Source organism: Dendrobates tinctorius, unplaced genomic scaffold (assembly GCF_039654945.1).
Source record: "Dendrobates tinctorius isolate UK_male_01 unplaced genomic scaffold, ASM3965494v1 ptg000011l, whole genome shotgun sequence".
In the NCBI taxonomy this organism is placed as follows: domain Eukaryota; kingdom Metazoa; phylum Chordata; class Amphibia; order Anura; family Dendrobatidae; genus Dendrobates; species Dendrobates tinctorius.
In genome coordinates, this window is record NW_027361679.1 from 96,771,587 (window position 1) to 96,784,998 (window position 13,412).

The 13,412-nt window shown below is 41.1% G+C and overlaps 1 protein-coding gene across 1 annotated transcript in view; it reads left to right on the forward strand.

The window, feature by feature from the left end:
• IL12RB1 (interleukin 12 receptor subunit beta 1) overlaps positions 1 to 12,102 on the forward strand; it is a 241,423-nt gene extending 229,321 nt beyond the window's left edge. The window contains exons 14-15 of the mRNA XM_073545077.1: positions 2,685 to 2,772; positions 11,705 to 12,102. Coding sequence (XP_073401178.1) covers positions 2,685 to 2,772; positions 11,705 to 12,076 — 460 coding nt within the window. The 3' untranslated portion in view covers positions 12,077 to 12,102. The remainder of the gene's footprint in view (positions 1 to 2,684; positions 2,773 to 11,704) is intronic.
• The last annotated feature ends 1,310 nt before the right edge of the window (positions 12,103 to 13,412 follow it).

The window sequence follows — 13,412 nt, forward strand, 5'->3', positions numbered from 1 at the left end:
ACCTCCCTATAGAATATAATACAGCCCCCATAGAATATAATACAGCCCACCTCCCTATAGAATATATTGTAGCCCCCCATAGAATATAATACAGCCCCCCAAATATAATGTAGCACCCCATAAAATATAATGTAGACCCCCATAGAATATAATACCGCCCACCTCCCTATAGAATGTAATGTACCCCCCATAGTATATAACACAGCCTACCCCATAGAATATAATGTACCCCCATAGTATATAACACAGCCTCCCCCATAAAATGTAATGTACCCCCATAATATATAACACAACCTCCCCATATAATATAATGTACCCCCTATAGTATAAAACACAGCGTCCTCCCCCCATAATATATAACACAGCCTCCTCCCCCTTCCATAGTATATAACACAGCCTCCTCCCCCATAGTATATAACACAGCCTCCACCCCCCCATAGTATATAACACAGCCTCCTCCCCATAGTATATACCACAGCCTCCTCCCCGCATAGTATATAACACAGCCTCCTCCCCCATAGTATAAACACAGCCTCTCCCATAGTATATAACACAGCCTCTTTCCCCCATGGTATATAACACAGCCTCCTCCCCATAATATATAACACAGCCTCCTCCCCCCATAGTATATAACACAGCCTCCTCCCCCCATAGTATATAACACAGCCTCCTCCCCCATAGTATATAACACAGCCTCCTCCCCCCATAGTATATAACACAGCCTCCTCCCCCATAGTATATAACACAGCCTCCTCCCCATAGTATATGACATAGCCTCCTCACTCCCCATAGTATATAACAGCGTTCCCCCCATAGTATAAACACAGCATCCCCATAGTATATAACACAGCCTCCTCCCCCAATAGTATATAACACAGCCTCCTCCCCCATAGTAAATAACACAGCCTCCTCCCCCATAGTATATAACACAGCCTCCTCACCCCCCATAGTATATAACACAGCCTCCTCACCCCCATAGTATATAACACAGCCTCCTCACCCCACCATAGTATATAACACAGCCTCCTCAACCCCCATAGTATATAACACAGCTTCCTCACCCCCATAGTATATAACACAGCCTACTCACCCCCCATAGTATATAACACAGCCTCCCCCCACAAATAGCGCCACAGTCCAGTACTCAGGAATATATTTAAAAAATACAATCCTCACCCCTCCTCATGCCCCTCGCTGCTCACGCTCTTGTTTCAGAGGCTGCACTGCAGTCTGCCCGGCACACAGTGGGTGCGTGATGATATGATGTCATTGCGCACCCGCCATGTCAGAGGGAAATGATGGGACAGGCAATGTCAGCTGACACTCTCTCCTCCATCATTGCTTTGAACTCTACCTGCATCTATGACGCCGGTAGAGTTCAATGTGGTGGCGGGGGGAGTCAGCGCCGGCGGCAGGCAGGCCCCCCTGCCTCACGGGCCCCATAGCAACTGCGTGATGTGCCGCTAGCTGGGGGCCCCTGGGTGAGCGGATGCCCTAGGCAGCTGCCTGGTCTGCCTGTCACTAGCGCCGGCCCTGCCCGCATCCTGAACTATACGTCTGCACTGGAAGTAACAACCCACATTAACGGTCCCCTGCTACAGCCAGATCATCTCCTGAACATGGTTCGGGTGCGGTCATGGGCTTCTACTGCCATTGTGCATGGCTTTCTACTGGTGCTGGTTACGGAGTTTCACTGGAACTCGTCATAGACTTCTAATGGGGCTGATCACAGACCTCTGCTAGCGCAGGGCACAGACTTCTACTCGGGTTATGAGTCTTCCTCACTACTCATGCCTTCTCCGACATCTGGCCGCTCTTGGACCCATCTGTGGCGATTGTAGCTGTAAGCTCACCTAACAGCCACATGACCTGTCCTGATACAGGTTCTGGCGCCAACTTCCTCTTCTCAGCCTGGCTAGGCCTTTTATAATTAGTAACTGCGACCCAGGTGTCACCTGACCTGGTGTTTTCTTTAAACTCTTCCTCTGGGAACATAGGTTCCCACTAATAGGTTCCTACTACTGTAATTCTTTCTTTACTGTCACTTTCGCCCTTGACCAGCAGATGGCGGTGTTTGCTTGCAATTACTCAGCTTGGCATCAACTTCAACTGTATTCTTCTCTCTTGTCCACTTCCTTACATAAATTCACCCTAAGGCCAGGTTTTGAAGAGCTTAAATGCACCGTGACAGCTGCTGAGTGGTGACATGTTGGCTAATTGGCAGCCCGTTTAGACAGGGCAACTGCACTTCTAATTCACATAGAAAAACAGTAATAAATATTTCTGTGCACATTGGCTGTCACTGTTATTGCTAGTACAGGTCCTGTTTACACAGGATGAAGTGTTACCAAGAACGATGATTTTTAAGCATTGGCCCAATTAGGATGTTGTTATATTTTAATTGCCAGATTGATAAGCTTAGAGGAAAAACTGACCCAATAATGCCAATAACTTTCCACTTTTCCAAATGTTCATTATGGTTTATAGTTTGTTTCCTAATATTGTGCATTGGATCTTTCAAATATCCTCAGAACTGCCACATTATATTGATGCATGATACTGACTTGTCTTCCATATAACTTTGGTTTAATAATCAAATCCATTAAAATATTACATTGTACTTTGAGTTAAAATGTTCTTGGAAAAGTTCTAAGTAATGTCATTGTATTGTTGTTATATTTCAGGTACAAAACAAATCAATGCATACGCCAAGACCTTCCAGATCCCAGCAACAGTAGTGCAACAACATTTGTTACCAGTGATAATAAAAATGTATGTATTCCACTAACAATCCATTTTTAAAAATATGATTTTAAAAACTAAGGTGTGTATGATGAACTAGGCAGCTTCACGAAGTGTAATGTGCATGGGAAAAGGTTCTGACACTCCCGATTGTTACTGCAGGTTACTGCTTATGTCTAAATTCTTTTATAGCTACATTAAACATTTAAACCAATGAGTGGTGCTTCACTGTTTTTAGATATTTTAGTCAGATGTTTATATGGTTACTGGATACAATTTCATAAGTTCTTATACTTTTATTGATAAAAACAGTAAGTTTTTGCAAAGTCTCAATATCTAGTGTTGTTCCTTACTTTACAAGATTCCTGTAATTTGTCCTGTCATGCTGAATATTCTCTGGGCCAAGTCCTGAGTGAAGACCACCCATTCTTGTCTAATTAGTGCTTGGAGCTTATTACAATTTCGGTCTTTTTGTTTGTCCACCTGCTTTTTGAGGACTGACCACAGTTTCTCAATGGGATTGCATTATGGGGAGTTTCCTAACTACTGCCCCAAAACTTCAATTTTTTTGTTCCCCGAGTCATTCAGTTATAACTTTTGCCTTGTAACATGGGGCTTCATCATGGATAAAGTATTGTTCATCAAATTGCACCTGGATCATTAGGAAAAGTTGCTCCTTTATAGATACTATTCTTTATACATGGCAGTGTTCTTAGGCAAAATTGTAAGAGACCCCACTCCTTTGGATGACAAAAAAACCCACATATGTATGGTCTCAGGGTGCTTTACTGTTGGCATAACGCAGGACTTATTCAAGTGCTTACCTTTTCTTCCTTGGACAATCATTCTTCCAGGTGTCCCAGCAGGCTAAAGGGGGCTTCATCACAGAAAATAAATGTTACCCAGTCCTTTGCAGTCCAATGCCTTTACTTTCTGCAAAGTTATTTTCTCTGATGAAGCCTCCTTCAAAATGTTTAGGACATTTGGAAGAATGATTGTCCAGATAAGAAAAGGTGTGTGCTACCATGAGTCCTGTGTCATGCCAACAGTAAAGCATCTTGAGGCCATGCATGTGTAGGGTTGGTTTTCATCTAAGAGAATTTTGCCAAAAACACTGTCATGAATAAAGAATGTTGCTTAATCATTCTCCAATAGCAATTTATTTTAACAATACAGGAGCAATTTGATGAGTGTCACGATCCCACCGCTGCCAACTATATGTCACGTCACAATCCCACTTGGTACCACCAATATGTCCTGGATCAGGGGATGTGACATTTGGCCACACATGGCTATCACAGGCCCTGGGGGGCTTATCTTAGTTATCCCACCGCTGACACCATGTAATAAAAAATAGCAAGCTAGTCTTGCCCTAACAATTTACCGCAGGGGGGTTTATTTTAGTTATCCCACCACTGCCACAATATGTTACAAGCTGTCGGGATTTATGGATATCCCACTTTTCAGTTCCACTTTGGAACTCGCAGCTCTCCAGCGCCCCTCTTACCTTCAGGTCAGTCAGGGAACTACACCTGGGATAATTGGTCGCCGGACGGGTTGCTCACTGTGGACTGGCTGTTAGGCGCGCTGCAGTGAGAGAATTATAAATACTTTGGCAACAGCCACACAAAAGCTTATAAAACCCCTTCCGTCACTGCCAGCTTCACCCACCCAACCGGGACCACACTTCGCTGCCACCAGCTAACGATTCTCTTAATCAATACTTTAATTAAGAGGTTCAGTAGCAAACCCCAAATTAGTAGTGTAATTACTTCAGGCACGTGTATATTCGTCACAGAGCAATGAGACAGAACTAATAAATTTTATAGTTTACTCACAAAAGATGGACAGTGTTTACAGATGATAGAAAGGCTTTATAAAATGAGAAAATAATAGTATGTCCAAGCAACTAAAAATAAAAGGGGTTTAAAAAGCAGAAATTAAAACTTACATATAGCTTAGATCATTTCAGGCAGAACCATGCTGGGGGTGGAGCCAGACATCATAGTTTATGGATGAGATCTTGTGGCACAGAGCTCCCAAGCAGCAACTACCTAGAGGGGGGCTCAGCTGCAGACTTATTAGTCTGGGCTTGTGACATCACCAAAGGGGCTGTCTGGTGACGGTCCTCCCCCTTTGTCAAAGTGGAAAGGAAGAACAAAGACGAAAGAATCTAATTAATAAAAATATTGGAGAAAGAGAAACCAATCACAAACTAAAATGTTTCTATACTAATGCACAAAACATGGGCAACAAACAAGGAGAATTGGAACTACTAACACAGGAAAAGAAATATGATGTCATTGGAATCACTGAAACTTGGTGGGACAATACACATGATTGGAATACAAGACTAGAAGGATACAACTTATTTGCAAGAAACAGACTTGATAAACGAGGAGGGGGTGTCGCATTGTATGTTAGAAATGTGTATATCTGCACAGAGATTGAAGCTTCAGAGACTGGGAGTTCTGTGGAAACTGTTTGGGTAAGAATACAAGGACAGAACAATGGAAAGGACACCATTGTAGGCATTTACTACAGGCCGCCTGTGCAAGCTGAAGATATGGATGAACTCTTTATGCATCAAATGGCCAAGTTCTCCAAAAAATATGACATAGTTGTCATGGGAGATTTCAACTATCCAGACATTTGTTGGGAATCTCTCTCAGGCAAAACTAACAGGTCAAGGAAATTCTTATCCTCTCTTGCTGACAACTTTATCTTCCAAAAGGTAAAGGAGAAAACAAGGGGAACTGCTACCTTGGATCTAATCCTTATAAACAGGGAGGAAATGGTTGAGGAGGTAAAAGTGGCTGGGACCCTAGGAGGTAGCGACCATGCTATTTTAGAATTTTGGATAACTAGAGGCGGAAGACCTGTGAAGACTCAGACGTCAAGGTTAGATTTCAGAAAGGCAGATTTTAAGGGATTCAGAAAGAGAATTGGAGGGATCCAATGGCTGGATATCCTTAAAGACAAAAATGTCCAGGAAGGATGGGAAATCTTGAAAAATGAAATTCTCAAAGCACAGTTGTTAACAATTCCGAAAAGAGGGAAGAATAGGAAGCATTTAAGGAAACCAGGATGGATGAACACAGAACTTAAGCACATGCTAAAAAGGAAGAAAAAAATGTTTATAAAATGGAAAGAGGGAGGCATATCTAAAGAAGAATATAATGCTGTCTGCAGAACCTGCAGGGCACAAATCAGATTAGCTAAAGCTGAAAATGAATTGAGGCTTGCAAGAGATGTCAAAAGCAATAATAAAGGATTTTGGGGATATGTCAAAAGTAAAAGAAAAGTCAAAGATGCTATAGGATTTTTACAGGATGAAAATGATGAAATGGTAAGACAGGATGTTGAGAAGGCTGAACTTTTAAATTCCTATCTTGCATCTGTTTTCTCTCAGAAAGGAAATGTAACATCAACTGTTATTCACTGTCCTATTAAGGGAATAGAAGAATCCAGGATATCTATAAACAGAAAGATAGTGAGGAAACACTTAGCTAACCTAAATGAATTCAAGTCTCCAGGTCCAGATGAATTACACCCCAGAGTACTGAAGGAGATAGCAGAAGAAATTTTTGAACCCCTCTCCATAATCTTTGAAAATTCTTGGAGAACAGGAGATGTGCCAGAAGACTGGAGAAGAGCAAATGTTGTTCCTATCTTCAAAAAGGGGAAGAAGGTGGACCCAGGCAACTATAGGCCGGTGAGTCTGACTTCTATACCAGGAAAGATCTTTGAACAAATTATTAAACAACATGTATGTCAATACCTGGATAAGAATGAAGTGATTAAACAGAGTCAGCATGGGTTTGTAACTAATAAGTCATGTCAGACTAATTTAATTTCCTTCTATGACGGTATTACTGATTGGGTGGATCAAGGAAATGCTGTAGATATAGTATATCTTGACTTCAGCAAAGCATTTGACAAAGTCTCTCATACAATCCTTATTGAAAAAATGACTAAGTATGGAATGGACAAGGCAACTGTTAGGTGGATTCATAACTGGCTTAGTGATCGGACCCAAAGAGTGGTCGTAAATGGCTGCACATCCAGTTGGAAGAATGTCTCAAGTGGGGTACCACAGGGCTCTGTCCTGGGCCCTGTATTGTTCAACATCTTTATCAACGATTTAGATGAAGGAATTGAGGGTAAACTGATTAAATTTGCTGATGACACAAAGCTAGGAGGGATAGCTAATACTAGAGAAGAGAGAGAGAGGATTCAAAAAGATTTAAATAAACTGGAGAAGTGGGCAGCAACTAACAGAATGGTTTTTAACAGGGAGAAATGCAAAGTACTACATCTGGGCAATAAAAATGAAAAAAGCATATATAGAATGGGAGGAATAGGGCTAAGTGACAGCACATGTGAAAAAGACTTGGGTATACTAATAGATCACAGACTGAATATGAGTCAACAGTGTGATGCAGCAGCAAAAAAGGCAAATGCAATTCTAGGATGTATTAACAGAAGCATACAGTCTAGATCACGTGAAGTAATTATTTCCCTCTACTCCTCTTTGGTCAGACCTCATCTGGAATATTGTGTCCAATTTTGGGCACCACATTTTAAAAAAGACATCAACAAACTGGAGCAAGTTCAGAAAAGAGCGACCAGAATGGTGACCGGTCTGCAAACCCTGTCTTATGAGGAAAGGTTGCAGGATTTGGGAATGTTTAGTTTGCAAAAGAGAAGACTGAGAGGAGACTTAATAGCTGTCTACAAATATCTAAAGGGCTGTCACATTGTAGAAGGATCAACTTTATTCTCATTTGCACAAGGAAAGACTAGAAGCAATGGGATGAAGCTGAATGGGAGGAGACACAGATTAGATATTAGAAAAAACTTTTTGACAGTTAGAGTGATCAATGAGTGGAACAGGCTGCCACGAGAAGTGGTGAGTTCTCCTTCAATGGAAGTCTTCAAACAGAGGCTGGACAGACATCTAACTGGGATGATTTAGCGAATCCTGCTTTGAGCAGGGGGTTGGACCAGATGGCCCAGGAGGTCCCTTCCAACTCTACGATTCTATGATTCTATGATTCTATGATTCTATGATTCGAAGTACAGATTTGGGTTCTGAACACTTATAACCATCATATCTGGGCTTGAGAACCTAGCAGAATATCAGCAGAACCATCATTCATCTTATATTGAAATTAGCTTTGTAATGACATCAAACGCTAGCTGTTTATTCTGCTCTGTTCAGGAGAAATCCATTTCTCTGGTTCCGTGGGTGCTAGAAATGAGCAAGAACCACTGTAGTGGAGCCTGATTGGAGCATGTCCCAATGTGTAATTTTCATATTTCTGTTGTAATCTGGCAGCTTTTTAGGACCAAATGATTAAATTCTCAGCATTGTCTATGAGAGTAGCTGCACATGGTGGAAGGGGAAAAGGGACCCTCTGCCGTGAGGCAAGAAGCCAGTCACTAGTAATTCAGGCTACACTGATTGTGTGTGTGAGCTGAGGGGGAGGGACAGGGGGGTGAGTGGCTGCCAGTGAGAGAATGCAAAGCTGCAGCTGTGACTGGCTAAGGAAAGGAAGGGGGGTCAGTCAAGCCCTTACACTAACATAGCAGAGCTCAATATGTGAATAGGAGATTCTGCCATGTCATAATCCGGGGGATCTTACGTCATATTTTACATTACTATTACAATGAGGAACAATGCTTTTTCCAGCATAATGGAACACTATTTGCCAAGTCAAAAGTGATAATAACGAAGTGGCTTGATGAACAAAATATTGACATTTTGACTCAATGACCAGGAAACTCCCCAAATCTTAATCCCATTGAGGATATGTGATCAATCCTAAAAAGCAGGAGGACAAACAAAAACAAAAAAATTGTGATAAAGTCCAAGCACCAATTAGACTTGAATAAGTTGTCATCAGTTCGCATTTGGACAGGAAGCTGTTGTCAGGAACAATTGCAGAATTTCTGAAAAATAAGGGTCACGCTGTAAATATTGAGACTTTGCATGAACTTGTATTTGTTAATAAAAGTATAAAAGATTATGAAATGCTTATTATTGTACTTCATTAATAAACACATCTGACTAACCGATCAAATAACGCTGAAGCAGCAAACTGTGTGAATACCAAAATTGTGCCCTTTGTGAACTCCTTTCACCACCCTTTGACCACTGAGTAGGCACATCTACTTCAATAATACTTCTATACCTAGCCACCCATACATCGCCTTGAAAAAAAATTTCATGTTACACCCATAAATTTTTACTATATATACTAAATACTATATATATATATATATATATATATATATATATACAGTTGTGGCCAAAAGTATTGACACCCCTGCAATTCTGTCAGATAATACTCATTTTTTTTCCTGAAAATGATTTCAAACACAAATTCTTTGTTACTATTATCTTCATTTAATTTGTCTTAAATGAAAAAACACAAAAAGAATTGTCCTAAAGCCAAATTGGATATAATTCCACACCAAACATAGTAAAGATGGTGGACAAAAGTATTGGCACTGTTCGAAAAATAATGTGATGCTTCTCTAATTTGTGTAATTAACAGCACCTGTAACTTACCTGTGGCACCTAACAGGTGTTGGCAATAACTAAATCACACTTGCAGCCAGTTGACATGGATTAAAGTTGACTCAACCTCTGTCCTGTGTCCTTGTGTGTACCACATTGAAAAGAAAGAAGACCAAAGAACTGTCTGAGGACTTGAGAAACCAAATTGTGAGGAAGCATGAGCAATCTCAAGGCTACAAGTCCATCTCCAAACACCTGAATATGCCTGTGTCTACCATGCGCAGTGTCATCAAGAAGTTTAAAGCCCATGGCACTGTGGCTAACCTCCCTAGATGTGGACGGAAAAGAAAAATTGACAAGAGATTTCAACGGAAGATTGTGCGGATGTTGGATAAAGAACCTCGACTAACATCCAAACAAGTTAAAGCTGCCCTGCAGTCCGAGGGTACAATAGTGTCAACCCGTACTATCCGTCGGCGTCTGAATGAAAAGGGACTGTATGGTAGGAGACCCAGGAAGACCCCACTTCTTACCCCGAGACATAAAAAAGCCAGGCTGGAGTTTGCCAAAACTTACCTGAAAAAGCCTAAAACGTTTTAGAAGAATGTTCTCTGATCAGATGAGACAAAAGTAGAGCTTTTTGGGCAAAGGCATCAACATAGAGTTTACAGGAGAAAAAAGAGGCATTCAAAGAAAAAAACACGGTCCCTACAGTCAAACATGGCGGAGGTTCCCTGATGTTTTGGGGTTTTGCCTTGCTGCCTCTGGCACTGGACTGCTTGACCATGTGCATGGCATTATGAAGTCTGAAGACTACCAACAAATTTTGCAGCATAATGTAGGGCCCAGTGTGAGAAAGCATGGGTCTTCCAGCAGGACAATGACCCAAAACACACTTCAAAAAGCACTAGAAAATGGTTTGAGAGAAAGCACTGGAGACTTCTAAGGTGGCCAGCAATGAGTCCAGACCTTAATCCCATAGAACACCTGTGGAGAGATCTAAAAATGGCTGTTTGGAGAAGGCACCCTTCAAATATCAGGGACCTGGAGCAGTTTGCCAAAGAAGAATGGTCTAAAATTTCCAGCAGAGCATTGTAAGAAACTCATTGATGGTTACCGGAAGCGGTTGGTCGCAGTTATTTTGGCTAAAGGTTGTGCAACCAAATATTAGGCTGAGGGTGCCAATACTTTTGTCTGGCCCATTTTTGGAGTTTTGTGTGAAATTATAAATGTTTTGCTTTTTGCCTCATTCTCTTTTGTGTTTTTTTCATTTAAGACAAATTACATGAAGATAATAATACCAAAGAATTTGTGTTTGCAATCATTTTCAGGAAGAAACTGAGTATTATCTGACAGAATTGCAGGGGTGTCAATACTTTTGGCCACAACGGTATATATATATTTGTCATATACCAACACAAAGCAGCAAGTAAGTGTGACTCTTGTACACAACTTTATCCCTGAGCTGTCTAGTGTGTTCCTTGGTTTTCATGATGCTACTTTATCCCTATGGTTCTCAAACAAATCTCTGAGGCCTTCACAGAATAGCTGTAGTTATCCTGGGAATAAATTACACAGTTTATGAATTATGTGACTTCTTGAGGCAATTGGTCACTCAATATTTTGTTTTTGGGGTATCAGACTACAGGGGACTAAATACAAATGCACATCACAATTTTCAGGTTTATATTTTTAAAATAATTAGATAACCATGTATCTTTTGACTTCACAAATATTTTCTACTTTGTGTTGGTATATCACATAAAATTGTAGTTAAAACAGATTTACGTTTGTGGGTGTAATGTGAAAAATGTGGAAACGTTCACAGGGTATGAATACTTTTTCAAGGCACTGTAGATAGAAATCTCGTGCTAAATAATGGTGTTTACTAGGGAAGGATATTTTACAGTTTCCCTTAAGTGTCAACACTCATTTCACCAAGGGACCCGTGTAAGCGATTGGCACTCGTGTACAGAGCATTTGAGAAGTGATTGCTAAAAAGCCGCTTCAGAAATTAAATGGTAATATGTTGCTTATTTTTAATGTCTATGCAGTTTACTAAAAATCATTTGGGAATTAACAATAAGCAAGACTTCTGCCTTTAATCTCCAATGATACAGCACAAATCCACTGCGACGGTTAAGAAGTGGCTTCTTAGCAGATGCTCCCCAGACATGTGGAGCGCCTAACACTACGTGATAACTCACATCCATTTATTTTCCTCCTATGCAAACTGATGATTGGTCTGTACATCGAATTAAGCATTAATATCTAAACGGGGGGTATAATTTTTCTTTTTGCTCCAAAGGCCACATTGTTACAAAGAACCAGTCCATGGCGTAAAAACTTTAGTTTTAGCAGATTGGAGACAAGATTTGATTGCCTTTTGAACAATAGGAACATATCACTAACATAGTTTTATGAATGTTCTTGTAGATTTCAAACCGACAGTGCCTTGTACCCTCCAGCCCTGAAGAACAAAATACAGAGCCATTGATAATAGAGACTAGTGTGAAGACTGAAGATAATGAGATAGCTGTGAAGGAAACCGAGATTCCGGAATTGGTTTGCAACAAAAATCTACTCGATAGTCATCTTGACGTAACTGAAGTTGACACAGAAGTGGAGATAGATCCTCAGTTTGAGTATAGGAAGCAAGTCACACCTATGAGTCCCATAGTAGAAAAAAATACTGCTAATCAGTTCTTTGACAAAATAAACAATGATTTACCTCACCAAACAGAAGACCCAAGGGAAAATGATACCTTACTAAGCCTAAATGTAGACATTTCTACAACTGAATCTTAGATTACTTCTTCTTGTAGGATAATGTGGCTATTCCATCTATTAAAGGGAATCTGTCACCTACTTTTGGCGGGCGATGAAAACGAGGTTGGTCCCGTCCAATGGGCGGTGTTCCCGATGTGTGCCGCCTCCCCATCCTTGGCCACCATCCGCAGTTTTTTGAGGAATAGGAGTAGGTGTCCACCATTTTTTGCACGTGCGCTAACCATTCTTGGCTAGCGCACGCGCAGTATGCTTTGCCCAACTGCGGGCAAAGCCGAAAAGCCTGACTGCGTATGCGCCGGTTAACTAAGCCCTGGAAGTATTTTGCTGTGTTCTGGGACTTAGTTAACCGGCGCATGCGCAGTCAGGCTTTACGGCTTTGCCCGCAGTTGGGCAAAGCATACTGCGCGTGTGCTAGCCAAGAATGCTTAGCGTGCGCACAAAACATGGCGGACACCTACTCCTATTCCTCAAAAAACTGCGGACGGCGGCTAAGGATGGGGAGGTGGCACACATCGGGAACACCGCCCATCAGACCGGACCGACCTCGTTTTCATCGCCCGCCAAAAGTAGGTGACAGATTCCCTTTAAAACCATCTAATCCAACATGAATGTAATGTATTTCTTAGATAGTTACATCTTCACAATGGCAATGGTAAAGAAGTCTACTGACATTCTACTCGAATAACCCAAGCAAGGTTAATAAGTGTCACTTGGTAAGCCAAGGATAAGGGCTGTGACATGAGAAGAAATATAACTTCACCTGGGCAGACTGCACACAGAGGACTGAGGATGGAGAAAAAAAATCCTTGGTGCTCAGCCAGAAGAAGATTTATTTTGTCTGATGTCACAGCCCTGCTCCAGCAGCTCACCAGTTTGTATGCTTATGATACAGCTCTTCTGTCACTTAAGACACAGGTCTTAGGAGCTGTATTTTTCTAACTGCAACCCATCTTGACATGTGACGGGCTGCTATTTGAATTACATGACGGGGACCATTTTATCATATTCTTGGAGAATCCTTTTAATAAACATATTAAAAACTGACTCATAAGGTAACCAACTGTTAACTATTAACCAAAGTTTTTTCCATTGATAATCACCCTAGGGCCCCCATCACCAACCCAATTATTAAACCATCTACACACACAGTATGTTCACCTTTTTCCATAGTTTTCATTTTATGTATCAACCTTTCATGTTTCACCGTAAGAGCTGCCTTTGAAATGTCTAGAAACAATCATTCCTACTTTATCCAGTCTGGAACTTCTCATCAAAGAAGCCGATCAGAATAACAGGACCGATCCTTCATAAACCCATAATCATCAAACAAGACTTTATTAAACTTGATATGCAA